At 39.9% G+C, this 19858-nt stretch overlaps 1 protein-coding gene across 1 annotated transcript in view; it reads left to right on the top strand.

Moving 5' to 3' along the window:
• Positions 1-1466: 1466 nt before the first annotated feature.
• The window catches only part of SNTG2 (syntrophin gamma 2), a gene marked incomplete at both ends in the record, with an annotated part of 248656 nt that continues 230264 nt past the window's right edge, over positions 1467-19858 (top strand). Inside the window, one exon of the mRNA XM_082048487.1 lies at positions 1467-1538. Coding sequence (XP_081904613.1) covers positions 1467-1538 — 72 coding nt within the window. The remainder of the gene's footprint in view (positions 1539-19858) is intronic.

Consider the following 19858-nt stretch of genomic DNA (forward strand, 5'->3'; position numbering starts at 1 on the left):
TGAATCAATAGACAGAGAAAGGAAGCAGCATTTGCTAATTGTAAGTTGTGGTTTTACAGAAAAGTCAGGTATTTTTGGACAGGGAGACCTGGGGAGAGAGGATTTCATACTAAAATATAGCAGTGATAGGCAGTTTTGTATGCGCTTATCTCCAAGTAGAAGATGATACATGTTTCTTTCCTGTTTAACTGTTGTGTTGCTTTTACAAAAGCTTTTGAAAGAAAAATACAGTTTAGTTAGGCAAAGAAAATCTTTAGCTTTAGAAAAACTCTTGTCAGCTCCACTCACCCTTTTTTCTTGTTATATATTTGTGTATCATGGCTCTGCATGATGAGGTAGAGGCTTCAAAAGGGAATAAAGGTGTCCTTTCAAATTACACTTAGATAAGAAAAGAGAAAGATATGTGTGTGAAACACTGATCTTCTTAAATAAACTGATGGGGAAAGTTAAGAGCTTTAAGAGCTTTCCCCTTTCTCCCCTCAGAGTAGAAAAGTGTCTACCAATACTGTAGTATGTTAAGGGCCAGGTTGAACCTTTTCTCCTTAGGACTAGTCTCAGCAGATCTGCTACCACAGACCTACAAGAAGTTCCACTGAAAACGATGACCCAGGCCACGGGCCATGGTCAGGAACTTGGATGGAACCCAAAGATCAGTCCAAGAGCAAAATCTGATGGCAATGTTCAGGGATGGTGGGGACTTTTCCCACAGAAAGGCAGATTGCCCTGTGTTATCCCATGTCAAGGGTACTAAGAACACTTGAGAGATGTCAAACCACTCATGGTTCTGATTCAGAGATCAACGAGCAAGGGCCGTGCTCTTCACTGTGTGGCTGTGGCTTACGACCTCGACGCCACTGCCCGGTACGGTCCGCAGGCAACGATTGATGGGGCAGAGCAGCCATCCCCCACAGCTCCCGGCCCACCTTTCCCTGGCAGAAGTTGCCCTGTCCGAGAGCCTTCCCCGGCGGAAAGGTGCGGGTCCCGCCCGTGCGTCGGGCCGCCGCCCCGCGGAGAAGCGGCGTCGAGTGGGAGCCTCGCGGGGCGGCGCGGGCGGGCAGAGCCGTGCGGTGCCGGGGAGGAGCGCGGCAGCGCTCGGAGGAGCACCCGGCGCCCGGCTGTCAGGATGCGGCCGCAGAGGGGAGGGGAACGAGAGCGGCGGTGCCTACCCCCCGCGGAAAAGCGAAGTTAAAAAGCCAGCGCGAATCCTCCGCCTTCCTTTCCCCGCCTTGCTCCGAACCTCTGGCGACTCCCCCCACGTCCCACGCCCGCCCGCCCTGCCGGTGCCACCGCCCCGCCCGGGCCGCCGGCGGCGGGGCAGAACGTGGAGGGCAGCGGTGCGAGCCTGCCCCGCGGAACCGGGACGCCGGCGCTGCCGGTAGGGGCGGGCGTTTGGGAGTCGGTGCCTGAGGCGCCGCGTCCCGCCGAGCCGCCCGTCTGAGAGGACTACGCCAGCTGCATGGGAGGAGATGAGCGTGGCGGGGAAACAGCCTCCTCCAGCACCGCTCGAGCGCCCCGGCAGCCTCCTCGTCCCCACCTGGGCAAGTACCCGCTCTCCCCTCATCCCGTCCCGGTGCCAGCTCCTGCGGCGGGGCGGGGGGTGGGTACGGTCCCGCCGGCGGCGCTCCCCGGGGGGCGGGAGGGAGGCGCCTGCACGAGTGGAGCTGGAAGCGGCCCGGCCTGCCAGCCCCGCAGGGCGCCGGGGGCTCTGCTGGGACGGGGGCAGCTGCCCGGGCTCAGCGCCAGCTCTCTCGGCCCGACACCGGCCGGGCGGGCACCGGCGGTCCGAGCGCAGTCGGGTGGATTTGTTTCCTGTGCTGTGGGGGTTGTGCCTGCTGCTTTCGTGATTTTCAACCCGCCGTGACGGGTTGCAGTGCGAGTTTCCCGGGGACAGCGTTGAATTGCTCGCTTTGTAACCCGGCTACGAGCCCGTGCCGGCAGGAAAAAAAAAAAAAAAAAAAAAAGGCAAAAAAAAGCTGACTTCGACGGATGTAGCATCTCATGCACTTTTAAGAGAACCCCGTGTAGGAGTTGGAAAATAACTTGCTACTTCATGACAGCATATTTGGAAAATCATTTATGAATGATGCCCTCTGACGGCGGTTCTCAGCTGTCCCTGATTTATATAAAATGCAGTAGGTGTGCCCTGTGTACATTTTAATGTGCGGCTCTTCTTGGCCTGTGAAGTTATTTTGTTCAAGTGTAATCACTTTTTTTTTTTTCAGTCACAATCTAAAAAATTAGTCATTGCACTTAATATAAAATAGTTTGCCAGTGGCAAAATAAACAGCCCTGTAAGTCTTTTGCTTTGTCCTTCAAGCTGTTTCTGTTACCACAGTCTTGCAATTTTTAAAGGAAAATGGTGTTTTCACCTCATGTGTTATCCAGAGTGTTGTTTAGAAGGCATCTCCTTTCAGCTGCATGGAGGATGTCTTAAAGACGTGTTTCCCTTCACAGTGAACTCATAACTGCTTTGAGCCTCTGGAGTGTAAGGCTAAGAGTAAATACTGGGAAGATGCAAGTGTGGGAACAAAGGAGAGGCAACCTGTAGTCATAAGCGCATACAACTGCTCGGAAATGTGTGGAAACAAACTATTGTCTTGTCCTAGCTGGCTTTTGCACTGTATGTACTGTGTATTTGCATCTCTCTTTCAACTGTGTGTGAAGAGATGCAAACATTTAACCTTTTTAGAATTTCTGTAGTTCAAAAGGAAGCGATCAAATTAAACCTGCTCTGGCATCCTCTGTGTTTTAAAGCAGTTCCACAGCTCTTACTTTGTAAGACCTGTTCTTGAACTGCAAAAATAATCTGTGCAGCAATAACCTAAAATGTTAACAGCTGAGTAGGTTGTATGGCTTTCAGAATATTTCAGCATTAAAGGTGAGGGATAATCACTATCATGAGGTGAATTTTATGACTGGTATTCTTGTAGTTGTGTTAAATGCATATGTTTAAGGTCAATGGGACATGCTGTTCCTGGTGATATTCTGGCACTCTGCTTGGGGTCAAACTAGATGCTGAATGAATGGTGAACTCACCTTTATGACAGAAGTGATAGGAATTAAAGGCTTGTGGCTATATATAGTTTACCTGGACCCTAAATGGCAAATAGTGCCATGAATCTAAAGCTTGGGCAAGCTGTCAGTTTCCAGTAAACACAGAACAACTTAGCCTCACTTAGAGGTGTATGATTGAAAGAATGCATGTATATTTAGTACTTTAAAAAAAAGCTGTATAGACTTTAAGTTCAACAGGGACATCTTATGGCAGATATTTGTTTAGGTGAGTTCATGACTGCCTGGCTCCCCAGAGATTCCACATACTCAACCTCTGCAGAGAATTATGCTTGAAACACCTTAAAAATAATTATAATTAACAGTGTGATAAGTGTTTGACTTTAGTATTTTTTAGTTATTTAACAGTACTGGAATCTAGGTCTGTTTACCTTGCTAAAAAAGAAATGTATATTTTAATAGCAGTGTGTTGACTGTTTCTGTACACATCTTTCTCAGAAACGAGATACAATAATACTAGTTATCATCTAAGTACTAAATATTGCATGCTGAGTCCAATTAATTATTTGGGATTATGGTAGCTAAGCAGTCTTAATACTTAGAGGTACATGATTTTTTTTTTTTTTCTTTTCTTTTCTTTTCTCTTCAGAAGGATGCAATTAAATACTACTCCTTGGAAAGTTATTCAGCATACTTTTAAATTAAACACAGCATGCTAGATTTGAAATACAGTACTAATGTTTTTTGTGTGTGCGTATTTTTAACACTAACAAGCTCTTTTAGGAATGTTTCGCACAATATAAACTTCTTGAAATGCAGTTGATTATGTTTTGTTCTGTAGAACTAAAGTTTCAGTCAGACCTAATCTCTTTTTTGCCAGTCTGATACTTTTTTTCATTTGGGATCAGATACGTATTCTTGTTGAGTTAATTTCAGTAAGCAGGATATGCTTCCTCTATCTGTAGTGAACTTTTTATTCAGATTTCTCATATAATTCTTCCCTTCTTTGCCCCTCAGAAATCCTCAAGGGTTCAAATCCGTTAAGAATTCTTACTCACTATGTCAGAGTGCCTGTGCCATGATTTTATGTGGATTTTATGGTCTCATCCATTATGCATTAGATACTGTGGTTTTAGCATTGCGGTTTAACATTGTGTTGCTAGATGCATGAAAGGGAATGATAGCTTTACAGTCACTTGCGCTGTTGATACGCCAGGATTTTAAATGAAGAAATAAAAGTGTATAGCTATTGCTATGTATAAATAAGCCTTGTCGCTAGTTGTGGGTATTGTTTGTTTGTTTGTTTGTTTGTTTGTCTTTTTTTTTTTCCTATTAGGGACTGTTCTTTTAAACTTCTGTTTTGCATGCTAAGTGTAGTAGACCCAGTTTTTTAATTGATTTTTTTTTTTTTTTTGAGTGGCTGTGTATGCAAGTTGTCAGCAGAATTTTTTTGTTTAGCAGAAACCCAAAGGAAAAAGATGATGTGGAACTTTTTTTGGATATCACTCTTTTCTGGAGTTACCCAAATTGTATACTCAGTTAGAGGCAGAAATGCAGCACATGCAGATTTTCTGTTCTTTTCCTCCTCTTTTTTTCACTATGTCTATGTAATTTAGATACTTGTATAGAGATTCGAGTATAAATATCTAACTTTTTATTTATTTATTTATTTATTTTGTGTGTGTGTGTGTGTGTGAAAACAAGTCCTGGAGCATTGATTTATTTTATTTTATTTTTTTTCCAAAATTTGGCACCTGCCAATACAGAAGTTTCCTGAAAGCGAACACTAGGTGTCATGTTACCACAAACATCAGTGTCTTGCCTTTTCCCTATCTTTTCAGGGTCAACAATTAATCTTGCCATTTTCCTAAGACAGATGACCACCATTAATAATCCACGCCAGTATTTTGGTAAGGTTGGACTCCATTCAGTCATATTGAATGTGACTGTAAGAAGCTTCAACTTTCCTATGTTTTTTCATGAAAAGTTCGATCAGCACTAGGGTGGCATGGATTTCAAGATTATTTCGAAGAGTTATCCATGCCACAATACAAATCAATAGGCTATACTTATTAATTGAAGTTTTTGCTTCCACACACTGATTTTTCTATTCAAATTTCTTGCTGGGAAAAACCTAATTTCAGAAACTTTTGTCATGAAGTGGACAGAATTTGGTTTCTGATTTTGGTATGGAAAGCACGAGAAAGCAGTTGGCAGAGCTTCATAATAGAGAGGAGGTGTCCACGTATTCTGTTGTGTGAAGCCTAATAATTTGTTTCCTGTACAAATTTTGTTGACTTCCCACTAATTTGGGAAGATGTTCATAGTTTCGAGATCCTATTAAAGAAATTTACCGAGCGCTTACTGAATATCAGAGTATGCAAAGGTTTCATGTTTCTTCACTTGGCTTCCCTACTGTCACAAACCAAATTTGAATCCTGCTTCTGCCTGTATATATCTCCATGAAAACAGTTGGCAAACTGATAAAAAAACATATTCAAGCTTAGGGCTTTAACTTCTTAATGGAAACAAGACTTGTGCCCACCTGCTGCTCTGAAAAACAATGTCTGATCTCAGAAAAAGAACAGCGTTGCTGTTCCTTTTACACCTCAGATCTGTGTTTCATTTTGTAAGCATTTTTTTCCCGATGTTTTAAACATTCTGTGAGATGAATATAAATAGAATCACTTTCACTTGGGAGTGCAGAGACTGCCGAGAATAGAAATGGTAGCAGAGCTCAGCAGAAGGAGCAGGGCATGACCGTGTTCCTGCAACACTGACACCTAATATCACTTGTCAGTGGCACCACGACAATAGAGACAGCAAACACAGATCAGACTCATTCAGGTTGAAAGGGACCTTGGGAGGTCTGCAAGCCTAACCTTCTGAAAGCAGTGGCCTTACTGAATTCAGATGGCATTGCTCAGGTCTTTTCCCATTGCATCTTTAAAACCTCCAAGGATGGAGACTGGGCAGCCTGCTCCTTGCTGGGGTGTTTTCACGGTGGAGTGTTGGGGGGAGCTGCCATTAGCTTCTCCTCCAAAGCCACTTCTTTAGATTCTAGAAAGCATAACTTACTCAGCTGCTCCTCACAGAAGTGCTCCAGCCCCCTGGCCATTTTGGTGGGCAGCGATTGAACCTGCTCCCTTTTGACAATGTATTCCTTGTACTGTAGAATCCCAAACTGGGTGCAAATGTGTGCCAAATAAAAGGGAAATTATTACATGGATCTTGTCTCTGTTTCTGATGCTGGTAGCCATCGCGACTGGCAGCATGCACTGGTGATTCTTTTCAGCCTTTTGACCACCAGGATTTTCAGTATTACTCTCTTTCCTGCCATGATGTCTCAGAGAGAAATCCTAAGCAATGAAAGTTTTTAAAAAGCAGATGGTTAGTGAAAGTCCCTCTTATTTTCCTCCATTAGTTAAGAATGAATGCAGTAACTCTAGGGAAATTTAGCAGATTTTTGTACTTGCTTTTTTGTGTGCTGTTTCATATACTTTCCCTCCACCCCCAAGCAGGCAAAGCCTGACACTGACTTTCATCTGAAGTTGATTCATTTACTACAAAAACTGCATGTTCGTTGTGGTTTAACACCAACCAGCAACTAAGCACCACACAGCCGCTCGCTCAGTCCCCCTGATGGGATAGGGGAGAGAACTGAAGAGTAAAAGTGGGAAAAGTCATGGTTGAGAGTTGAGAAAAGACCATTCAATAGGTAAAGCAAAAGCCCTGCATGCAAGCAAAGCAAGACAAGGAATTCACTGCTTCCCATTGGCAGGCAGGTGCTCAGCCATCCCCAGGACAGCTGGGCTCCATCGTGTGTCATGGTGACTTTGGAAGACAAATACCGTAACTCTGAATGTCCACCCCCCTCCACTTCCTTCTTTTTCCACTGGCTTCTATGTACTGAGAACGATGTCATATGTTATGGAATGTCCACTTGGTCAGTTGGGATCAGCTGTTCCAGCCGTGTCTCTTTTCAGCCTCTTGTGTACTACCTGCTTTCTTGCTGGTCAGTGTGAGAAGTTGAAAAGTACTTGACTGCTTATTGGCAACTAAAATATCAGTGTGTTATCAACATTATTCTCATCTAAATCCAAAACACAGCACCGCCCCAGCTATTGGGAAGAAAATTAACTCCATCCCATCTGAAATCAGGACAATGTTAAAGTACTTGGAATAATTTAGTGGATTTGCTCATCCTTCCTGACAAAGCTGACAGATAAAGCCAATGGAGGCCCAAGATTGTGCTTCACTCCTGACACCTCTTGTCAGTAACAGTCATGATCTAATTTTTTTTTTTGTCTGTTTTCTTTGAAAAAGTCAGGCTGATTCTACCATTTTGAACTCCTCTGTACCTGCTTGTCTGAACTTTCTGTCTGAAGAACAGTGTGACTCCGGCGAGACCTGTCATGCTGGAACCCTTCTGCCACTCTTTATTTATGTATATCAGCAGGCAGATTTCTGTAATGAGATTTACAAACTCTCTGAAGGATATAACCTTGAAGAGCTGGAACCCTTTAGCACAATCTAATCAATATTATCTCATTTATCATCTCCTTGTGAAGTTCAGATTGTAGCAGGGACAAATGCATTTGTAGTATTTAGAGAAGATCTGAGCAGGAAAATGAATGCAAAACCTCAGTTGTTTTGTACTGTATTTAAAGAGTCATGGTACATGCTGACACTGTATGATACTGCAAAGCTTCCCTTCACCATGCCAAAATTACAGGACTGTTTATGCCTGTTGTTCTGGGATTTTTGCCTTTGCACAGTCTATATGAGACTTCTAAAGCACTGGACGAATAAAAAATGAGGATAAATATTTCCCCTGAGCATGTAATTTCATGTAATGTGATCTGTGCAAAGTGTATCCAGAGTAGCTTTTTTCATAGGGGGTTATCATCAGCACTATAAACACACTTCCCAGAGCCTGAGTGGCCGAGTTCCATAGTGCTTCCCTGATCTGAAGCGGTAATGATTTCCATACTTTAATTATGGAGATGTGTAGCAGAGAGGGGTTAATTGATTTGTTGGGGATCACAGAAGCAGTCTTACTAAGAGATAGATGGAAGCAAAGTCTTTTGGTATCAAATCTCTGTTGTCAGCTCTTGGCAATTCTTCCTTGGCACAAGTGTGGTAGTTGTACCTTTTGATGGGAATTCCCTTTTATGCCCAGTTTTGTGGGAGGCCTAACAACTAATGGGAAGAGCTCAAATGGAGCTCAGGGTAGCGCAGCCTGTGTTTTGAGATGGGCTATTTCCACATGGCCTGTGGAAAAACAGTGTGTTGGCTGCACTGTGTGTGCTGGTGGACAGTGCTGCCACCGCGCTGTTATTGTGGTTCATGCTAACAGTTGTCAGCATTTATTGGTACACTGAGTAAACTGTAAACAGTAGTATATTCAGTTTCACAGTACACTGTGAAGTGAGTGAGCATTATTGTTCCTACTTTATCAGTGGATAAGCTGAAAGAAGGAGGTTTTAGTTAAGACTTTGAGTTGTTTTTTATTTTATTTTGTTTGCTTGTTTGTTTTTGTTAAATGTAAATTGAGTAAATTATTGAGTAAATTGCCTTTTGTTACTTTTCTTTTTCTGAATACATGATGAAACTTCCCCAAACATTGTGTGGTGAATGTTTTCCAGTTTTAAGGTTTTCTTCGGTATCCCAATTTAATTGTGTTGTGTTGTGTTTTTGTTTTTTTTCCCTTGAGTAAATCGTGCACTATCCTGGCACATCCAATAATGGATGCAGACTTCTTTGGAGAATACCCGTTCATTTGACTTATAGGCACAAACATACTTGCTTCTGCTGCTCATGTAACTACGAAGTAGTTTGTTTAACATCACCATGAATATGGATATCCTATGTATCACAGTATCACAGTATGTAGCTCATATAATATCTAATATGCAACATGAAAAATACAGAAGAACAAGCACACATGTCCAAAACAGTGCTAAATGATATGGGTGATGGTCAGGAATATTTATTTTATTTTCTCTATAGAAGCTGTCTTTTTCTTCTAGGTGTATATAAAACTAAGTTTATTGGAGGAAAGTGAAGAATTGATCTGATATGAATATCATGAGGACGCTTGCATATTTGAAAACTATTTGTCACAAGCATGTGTTGCTGTCTTCCTCTCCAGCAAAGCTGTTCAGTCAGCAGGCAAAGAGATTTTTCACTTGTTTCACTGGCTGCAGCTAACACGTAGATAAGGCAAGGAAATTCTTAGGCCCATCTTTCTGTACAAATCCTGTCTAACAGTATTAAGTCATGTTTTTAGAAAGGCTTAAGGAATTACTCACAGGTGGTGATGTGTGAATAAAACGCATGTTTCTTATATGTTAGTAAAATATTCTTACCCTGTTCAAGCAAGCAACGCAATCTAGTATCATGTGATGTGTCTTTTGCTCTCTTTTTTTCAACATATCCTGCTGTCTTATGCAGCATTTTTGTAAAAGTAGCATTTAGACATTCTTCTGCCACCCTTGATGAGCCCTGATGGAATGGCAATGTAAGGATATACGGTAATCTATACTGTGTGCTCATTTCTAGAATTCAGTTGAAGCGCAAGGAAACACTGTTGCCAGTTCAGTCTGACAGGGTTGTTTTGTGTGTAGCTATTGCTTTTTATAAAATATTTTCCTTTTCTATTAATAGTTTTGAATTGTCAGTGTGTGTATCAGTTGCATCAACACACTGTTTTATGCAACTATTTATTGTACTTTTCATTTAAAAGACGAATTAATTACTAAAGCATCTGGTGCGTCATATGGTGCATATGCTGGATGTGCTAAACAGAATAGTCTTTTAAAAATAATAAGAGATAAATGACATTGCATAAAAGGATTAGTCTTCTGAGTGTGCTTTGAAGAGTAACTTTACTGTACTAAAATCTCCAAGTCTCTTATTCAGGATTTTGTGATCATTAAAAGAATCTTTGATTCTACTGGAACAAGTGTGCGTACCTGTATGTTTCTGTACTTGTAATATGTGAGAAATAGAGGGGAAAAAAGACACTATTTTCTGACAAGAACTTCATTATACGTGGGCTAGTTATATGGTACTTCTTCCAAGTGATAATCACAGAATAGGTTATGGTTGGTACAATTTACAATTCGTAAGGCAAGACATTTTTATTCTTACTATCTGTAGAAATTATGTATTCTCCAAGGTTATCAAACACTAAATTAAGGCTTTCTTGGTCTTCAGATAACCTGTAACTAATAGATACACTTCAACGCACAGTATCTAACCACGGAAACCTCCAATTCCCTTGGTATAGTCAGGACAAAATTCACACTCATTTTACATTAGTAAATTACTGAAAACTACTGTAGCTAAAATTATCAACTGACACCAGTTTAGGGTTGAATTACTAATATGTTACATAGTGTCATCTGCAAGGGAAGGGTGTCAGAAATTGGTCATGGGCCAACTTATTCACTGTTTACAATTATACATCTTTGGTCCCATCAAGTGAAATTCGATATGTATCACCATTTTTACTTACAAAGTTTCAGGAGGCGAGACTTAAATCTATCCGGTATACCTTCCATTTACCAAAAAAAAAAAAAAAAAAAAAAAAAAAAAATCATTGGAATTAGGCTTCCAGAAGATTGAACAGCTGTGGTTTTATTTGTTTGTTTTGTTTTCTTGTTAAATGAGACATTGCCAGAAGCATGGCACCGTCACAACTCAGTTTAAGCAATCAAGGTTGGAGAACGTAGCTGGATGCTTTAGTCTCAAAGTACTTTCAAAAGCAACATGATCTTTTCGGAAAATATACTGAAGGCAACAAGAAAGTGTTCTGCTTTAGGCATGTCTAGGTTAGGAATATTTGAATATTTGGGTATACATAAAGGTAGGGGATCCAGGGAGCAAGTCTGAAGCCTGAATTGTCAAAATGCTACCGCAGCAACCTACTGGTGAGAATTAATAAACTGAAATTGTTTAGATATGATTTGCATACATAACCCCAAAGAGCTTTGTGTTGTTTATGACAGTCAGACAATATAAATTGAAGCTTGGAAGAATGTTTCCTTCTCCTGACTTTCGCTATCTGTAATTGAACCTTTAGAGTAAGAAAAGAAAAATTAGATTTGTAATTCATACCAAGGGCAATCTTGTCGCAGTTGGAACCAGCTGTGACTAATACTCTCAAGAATATTTTTTTTTCACATGTCAGGAGAGAGAAAAGAATGGGTAAATCTTTTACTGACTCACAGTCAGGAAAAAACCCAAACCACAAACCAGCCACAATTAACAATCTGACTTGTTGGTTTTTTTTTTTTTTTCACCTCTATATTTTTTTAGTTTATTGTGTTACTAATTGTACTTATGTGCTGTTGCACTTATGTACATCTCCGCTTCTGTACTTCACTCAGTTCTGCTCCTTTTTTATAACTGCTTTACCCCTAAAAGAAAAAAAAAACAAAAAACAAACCACAAAACCAGGCTTTCTCATTGGCTGAATATACACTCTTTGTAGATGCTCTGTTTTACAGTTTATCACAATACTTGACAAGAAGTAAACAAAAATGAAGACAGGAGATATATATATCTGTTTATATATATATATATATATAAACGGAAACATTATAGGGTGATTATCAAAGGGAATGAATGTGAAAGAAGTGAGATTTACCCAGACCTCAGGGAGCACTGGATTGGTTTTTTTCTGGGTTACTTGTATCTGTGTGTAGTAGGGAAAGTCCTTACTTAAGTCTCTGCTATCTCTGTTTCTTCTTTACAGCTTTCAGCAGTTTGACAGACTTTCATCAATGTCAGTAAGGTTAACTTAATGTCTGTTGGCTGTAGTTTTCATAGCTAAATGTAATTAAATGTAGTAAACCTGCTTGAGTTGACTTTGTAATTCTCATAATTCTAGTGTCATTTTAATCAGACCAGGGTCAATCTAATTCTGTTCGACAAAACCATCTTACTTTATCAATTTATAACATAAAATGAAGACTTCACCTTTTAAAATGTTATAAATTTTCCCTGTTTTTGACCAACATATGATTCGTTGCCAAGTTCCACAAAAAAAGTGTGAAGAGTACTTCATGTGTGTTTTTTAACCAATTAATGTTAGGGTTGTCTGCTCTGGGAGAACTATAAAAATATTTTTATATTTTCAAAATTTGCTCCAGACTATTCTGCCTTACAAAAGTTATGACTTAGCCCAGCATATCTAGCAGAAATAAAATGAATAAAAATAAAACAAACCCACCAATGTATTGCCATGGTTTGTAGCACTAAGGTGTGAGATGATCATAATAGAGGTCTATAAATTCCTCTTGATTGAAATTTATAAGTGGTAAAAAGTAGATTGTTTTTTAGAGCATCATTATTTTTCAAGTATTTCTGTGGAACTTTGGCAAACAGAGGCCAGCCAAGAGAAATATTATCAATATACATTGAAAAACTCTTGTCCTAGTGCAAAAGGATCTTTTCTGTTTAAATTAAGTGATCAAAACATTCCCCAAAATGAAAGATGAGGGAACATTATTTAGGGCTAAGAATAACATTTCTCTGTAACTGACTTGTTTGACTATAATATCTGCTTTTATTTGTGGCATTGATGTTTCTTTAAGAGGGTTTCTGCTCACTGAGAGCTAGTTGGTTGTGACTTAAAAGAACACTCCAAGCAGTAATCTATATTCTCTACAGGAAATCTACAAGAAACACTAACAAGTATTTTCTTTCTTAAATATAATGGAAAATTGTCACCTCGAACATTACTGCAGAGAATAAAAATTTAGATACACTAATTGTAAATTGCAATCTAAATAATGTCTCATCAGCTTGCTTGATATTCACAGATCAAATATCTTGTGGAACTAATTTAATGTTCTTATGTGCAATTAAGGTGCTTTCATTACTGAGCTCTACAAATACTTTTTATGACTGTTTCAGTTAACTGGAACATAAAACTTGTTTTAGTTTCGAGAGTTAATATACTTCCAATGTCTCCACTGGTGGTAATGTATGATTCAGAGGTACAGCTGTACCTCGAGGTCTGAGTGTTTTGTTGGATGAGGTCAAGTAACTGTTGTAGAAGCAGAACAATACTCTGTTCAGCTCCTACCCTTCTGAAGATAGGTTTTGATGCCTTTTCCTTCTGTGGTGGGAACTACTGGCTACGGACCACACTAAGGCCACGGCATAGCTCCAAGCACCAAAATGCATCTGATCATACTGTTAAACTGTTAGCATTTTCCTTAGCATAACTTTGTGCTAGGCTAAGTGGCAGTCTTCAGACAATATCCAGACTGTGACTTGGGACCATTCCTGTGGGCAGCGCGACCATGGTTCATGTCTTTGAGGAGGGTGAAAGCACTTGGATTCACTGGTGCGAGTTGTGCCAAATGACCTCCTGGCCCTCAGCTGCTTTATTTGACAGTATAGATGATACTGTGTAGACTTGTCCTCTTTGCTGTAGCTGTCCCCATTTGTCATCGATACTAACCTGACGTGATCAGAAGTGTTTGAGACTTGCTGACTCTTATTCATGGGAATTTACCACCAGTCAGCTGAGTAAAGGACTTGCTTTTTTTTTTTTCAAAAAAACCCAAACATTTATGTTTTATATTCTGTGGCTTCCATTACAAAGCATAAAATTGTGATAGAAATTGTTGCATTCCGAAGTGTCTTTATTTCATTGTGATTAGTTAGTTTTGGATTTTTTAGGTTTTGTATTTGTTTGACAAAGACTGTCTCCATCCTGAATGAAGGGCAATTATACTTCCTTTCTTCTGCTAGACTCTGCACATTGTGAGATATTCCCTCTTGTGTACTGTGGAATATACAGTAGAGGTCTGGGAGCATCTTTCTTATGGGGAAGGACTAAGGGAACTGGGTCTATTCAGCCTGAAGAAGAGAAGGCTGAGAGGGGATTCTGTTTATGCTTGTAAATATCTGAAGGGTGGGTGTCAAGAGGATGGGACCAGACTCTTTTCAGTGGTGCCCAACGATAGGATGAGGGGCAATGGGCACAGACTGAAGCATAGGAGGTTCCATCAGAATATGAGGAGAAACTTCTTTACTTTGAGCATGCCAGAGCACAGGAACAGGCTGCCCAGAGAGGTTGTGGAGTCTCCTTCTCTGGAGACATTCAAAACCTGCCTGGACACTTTCCTGTGCAATCTACTCTAGGTGAACCTGCTTTAGCAGGTGGAATGTTCTCCAGACGTCCCTTCCAACCCCAACCATTCTGTGGTTCTGTGTGATCCTAGGACACATGCATTCATGTTTTACTTTGGATTAAGGATATGGTTTTCAAGTGAATCTCATTATCATCCATTTTTATTGCCATGTAGTCTGTGTTGTTTAGTGGTGTGGGGTGCATCAATGGTATCTCCTGTTTTGGTTGTTAAGTAGTGCATCTGAATATGAGTAGATGTGTGGAGTAAGACAGAGGGACTGAACAGTCACACTATATGAATCTCTGGGGTTTTATTCCAGATGAACTCCAGCCTGATTCTGTGGATGGAATGGACCAGCAGTTAGTGGTTGGGTTCTCTAGGTTTGCCCCTGGAGTGTAACTCCAACTCATGTGCTCTCAGACCATTCTACAATGCAGACCAGGGCATGAGAATTGGGAATGACTGGGGGAGATTTGCTTCAAAAATCTTCTTTTAGTGTGGACTAAACTGCTAATACAGAGCATCCAGGCAGAGTGTCTTTCATAATAGAACTAAGATGGAAGGTATTTAATAGGTTCACCTGATTAATTGCAGCCATTGAAGAGGGTTCAATCTATGCGACCATGCTATAACAAGTTCAAAATAAAACCTCTCCCTCCAGTAGTGTACAAGTGAAGGAAGTACTTCTCTCCTCCTTGCCTTCCCCCACTAAACCTCCACTTTCCTGAGAATATTCAGGATCTAGTGTAATGTGTAGCACTGTAGATCAGGCTGAAAGAATAAATGTTGACAACTCTTTCTCTTCCTCCTTCTTACTACTTTCAATTTTCTTACATTTGAGAGGGTGTGATTTGGAGCATTATTCTCAGATGTGCTATGAGAAATAAGATGGAAAAAATTCCCTCAATTTGCAGATTCCCCTGGTTACACAAACTGAGGAACTCTATAAAGAACTTCTGCTACTTGTTTTGCTTCTCTTCTTCCTGGACTGCAGAGTACTCATCATCACTTGGTTCTTTTAAGAAACGAGACAGAGCAGATTAGTGAAGAATATTCCAGGCAGTACACATGGGTAATCTTTCAGGCATGCAAAACATTCTCTTTTTCGCTAGGGGAAATCATTCTTCCTATTAATTCATCAGGAGAAATTAGGAAATTAACTAAAGATTTTGGGGAGATTAGAGTTAAATATTTCAAAAATAACATTTCAGACACTTTAATTCTGGTTTAAAGCATCCTTGAACAAGATATAACACCCATCACCTAGCAGTAACATCAGGCTTTTTCTGCCTACAGGAAGCAATATATAAATGTCACTGCAGTTCCCAGTGCTGTAATGACTTAATTCCTGGTTATTCTCAGTTCCTGTTGCAGGTTGCCAGGTCTTGCTAATATCTTGACTGTTAGTCTGCCAACCATTTGTTTATAGTGGCAGTGAAGAGAAATAAGTCTTTGATATGAAGTTTTCTGATTATGGATCAACCGAATGGCAGGAGAGAGACTTCTAATTTGATCAGGTTTAAGGAGAATACACATCTCCTCTTCATGCCTTACTTGTGTCTGTTTATAAACATTCATTGCTGTTTTGTTGGGTTTGATGTCGTACTTTGGCTAGCATTTTGCTGGGCTTTTCTTGCTGGTACTGTGGGACCGCACTTGCATGGCAAGGACCCTGCCCCTACCCACTTCACACCCCCCCGAGCTCCCTGCTCACCCACTCCCAATGCTTCCTGGCACCTGGAAACCCAAGTTGATCAGGGTCAAATTGAGTTGATTCAATTAAATTGATTGTTTTGACATTGTTTTGGTTGTTAAGCAGATCTCTTTTCTATATGGAATGCTGTGTGGAAGTCTGAGTAAATAACATCTACAGTTATTTTGCAACTTACATTAATAATTAAAGCTTGATTATTTCTTTTTTTTTTCTTTTTCATCCTTTTAGTACTGATCACTCTACATGGACTGTTACACTTTTGTGGCAGTAACTTTAGATCCACTGGATCTCATTAATATAAATGTAATTTCTGTGGGAGGTGTTAACTTCAATGAGGGTGCTCAGAATATAAGTCTGTTTGAATTTTTGTAACTAAGTTGTCAAAGTTAGGTCCTTGAGTCCTATTTTCCCATGTGCATGAGTGTGCATATGCATATTTTTGTTTCTTTCCTGCCTGCCTTACCCCTCAGTAGTTCTGGAGATTTACAGAGCCAGATTGTGCTTTGCATTTATGAAGAATTTCAGAGAACATGCTTTCATGTTCCATGAAGCATAGATTTCATTTGTGATGCATATGAAGGCTGAATGTAAAGACCTTAAAGAAATTTATGGGAACAATTTATTTTCTGGGCTGTTTACTGCAGAGCATAGAAGTAAATGACACTCAACACATTCTGAAAAGTTACTTTTTTTTTTTTTTTTTTGGAAATTCAGCTTTTTATTTGTGTGAAATTACTCATAATTTCAAAAAGGAAAAGAAATACTTGTTTCTCTTGCAAATGAAGATAATTAATGCCTAGTGTGTTTGGAGGCTTTTGTTTATTGGATATGGATTTTACAAAACTCATTAGTACCACATAGTGAAACATATATGGTGAAAAATTATTTGTGTGATCATTATGTTCCATCAATCTGTAAACAAAATAAATAAAACTCCCATTCTTCCTGTTTCACAGGACTGTTTTAAATGATCTACGAAGTGCCTTTTCTGTAAATCCTAGCTGAGAAGGAAATTGTGTATGGTCTTAACTTCTTTAGGATAATTTTACTATGGTTTCCTGTACCAGGAAGAAAGAGAGTTTGGTGTAGATTTGGGTGGGGACACTGGTTTTTAGAGATTCTAATCATGGGTGTGAGCCATCAGATCATGGATCTCAGCTGCCTGAAGGCGGCAATGGCAGTAGGTTTACATCAGGCCGGGTGACCTGTTCAGTCGAACGCTGCATGCTCGTAACCTGAAGTGTAAAACTGAGGATATATGCAAATACTGTTTCTTACTATTTGACATTCTGGTAACTTTACCAAACAGCTACTGATTTTGCCAAACTTGCTGTTCATGAGTTCGGCTCAAACACCAAGTTCGTAGATTCAATAGCTAGTTTGGGGTTTTTTTAATATAGTTTGCCTTTTGAAATTTGATTGAAAACATTTGGAAAAATGAAACAATTGTTGATTTACTCTCCCTTCTTCATTCACCCTTTCAGTCAAACATTTTGTGCTCTTGTACTCTTGAAATTATATCATCTTTTCTCCCAAATGTGTAGTTTTGGCTTTGATCCCTGATCTGACACTGAAATGCCAGATTTTTTTCATACATTTGGACTAGACTCTAGCCAAAATAAACTATTCCTTGTGTTTATAAACATAAGATAAATATATATTAATGTTCAAAAGCTCTGAACTGAAAACAGATTTTGTACCAGTGGAGGTAGTCTGACTGCCAGTGCTGTTAAATATCCTTTCTTCTGGGAACCTTTTTCTTGCTGGGGGTTAGCCCACAAAGCTGGACTCTCAATGCCTCCATATTCTCAAGCATTAAGTTGTCCTTACATGAATCAGTATGTTGTTTCAGCATGCTAGAGGTTTGTTTGGCCAGTGATGTCAAACCTATCACCTTCCCAACTACATTAAAACCTGATTTTAGCACTGCATTCTAGGTTTAATATACATTTTGACTCTTGCATTTGAAACTAGTATCTGTATATATATGTTCATAGAGTGCCCTATTCTGCAGCAAGTCAAACACTTTCGGATATGCATATTGTGGGAAGTTAAAGCAAGTTTTGTTTTGTTCAGTTTGTTTTACCTAATAAGTTTCTTTTGGTCCGTTAATGTTGTGCAGGCAATGTCAATCTTTTCTATTTTGGCTATTGCATGGACCTACTTGTGAAGTGTAATTTATAGTAATTGGATTATTGAATGACTATAATAGTTATCAAGAATTGGAGTAATAGATATAGGCAGAGTAATTTCATGCTTTTCAGATGAGATTATGCTATGTTTAGTATAGGTCACAAATGACTCCATGACTTCACCAATTTTAATTAACTTTAATATCCTAGAAGAAAAAAGAACCTTGTTAAATTGTCAGCCCTTGTAACTTTGGTTGTTATTTTACAGCTAACAGTTTTCTAAGCAAAAACTTTTCTCTTTTTTTTTTTTTTTTTTAACATATTTCCTTTTCATGGTCATTTCAAAAATGTTTTTCTGGGCTGTCCTTGAAGCTGAAGTGGACAATCTGCTGAAGTGAGATCAATTCTTTGCCGACCTGCCAATCACTTTTCTGTTTGGGAGAAGATTGGTGTTGAAGCTCTGATGCATGTATTTCTATGTTTTGACTGTGAAAGCCATTCAAAGTGTGGCTTGAGACCTCTGCAATAAAATTGATGAGTTTTAGGGTTGAATACCAAGCCTCATATTCCCTCTTCTGAACCATAGGAGTTTGCTCAAAGGCAATGCTTGTGAAGTGAGCAGTATGGTGCTTGTCACTGCTATAGTACCAGTTAATGGCCTTGCTAATTTCTTTCCCTCTAAATTAACATATGCCTGCCACTAAACAAAAGATTTTCACCATTCTAACTTTTCTTTCAATCTAGACTTTGGTGTAATTTACTTAAATCCCTAAGGCATGTGGGAAACCTCCTCCTAGAGTGGCATAAATCTGCAGAGATGCTCATTTTAATCATGACCTGGCTCTGTACAGTAATGGCTGTGCCATGCTGACAGAGGTTAACCTATTTGTACTGAATTAGTTTAATTCTCATAACTAGTGGGACATTGTAAATAGAACTTACTTTAAGGCTGAGAGGAAGAGCAGAATGTAAAATCTAAGTTACAGTATGACATTTCAGAAAGTCTGTGTGACTTCAAAACCAGAAGCAACATATTTTGGTGCTGGGATTGAGCATCTGAGCCCTAAGGGAATCACTGGGCCACGGTGTCTCTGCCCAAGGCCCAGAAGGACCCAATTTCAGCCCAGCCTGGCACCCTCTGTCCCCACCTGAGCTGTGCTGGCACTGCCCGGTGCCAGCTTTCCTCCTGGCTTGTTGTTCGGGTTTCCTAGCTTGGCCTTGCCTTGCACATTTGCCTGATGCTCAGGGGTCTGTGGCCAGGACCCCCTGAGCATCCCTTCCTCTGTCTGCTCCCTGACACCACGTCCCAGTGTGCAGGAGCCGTGTGGCTGCTGCTGCCTTCCAGGCTGCCCAAGGCTGCGTTGAGGCTTCTGCCAGCTGATGGTGTTCTCAGGGAAGGTATAGAGTGGGATAAATGGCAAGCAAGCAATGTTGATTTTGTTTACATATGTAGAAAATATATTGCGAAAAATACAACTGAAGGGATGTTGTTTTCTGCCCCAAATTGCATTATATTCTCTGAAGTTATGAATTTCAAAACAGTAAGAAAAGAGTGAAGATCTGTAACAAAAAGCTTTATTAAGTACACTGCCAGCCGAGTAATCTTTCAGGACACTGTTTGCTATAGCACTTCTCATGTTCATTATTACTGACTAAACAAAATAATGCAGATTGTAATAACAAGTAATTTTTGTAATCTAATCAAACCATTTCATTTTTGGAATGTATTTCTTCTGGAATTAATGGACAACCCATTACCATTTTGGCAAGACAGATTTATTATTTCTGGCTCCTCTGATAAGTGTCATGTTTCAAGTGATAATGAGTCTGTAACTTCACTTGGC

Source organism: Streptopelia decaocto (genome assembly GCF_964273445.1).
Source record: "Streptopelia decaocto genome assembly, chromosome: 3".
Taxonomy (NCBI): domain Eukaryota; kingdom Metazoa; phylum Chordata; class Aves; order Columbiformes; family Columbidae; genus Streptopelia; species Streptopelia decaocto.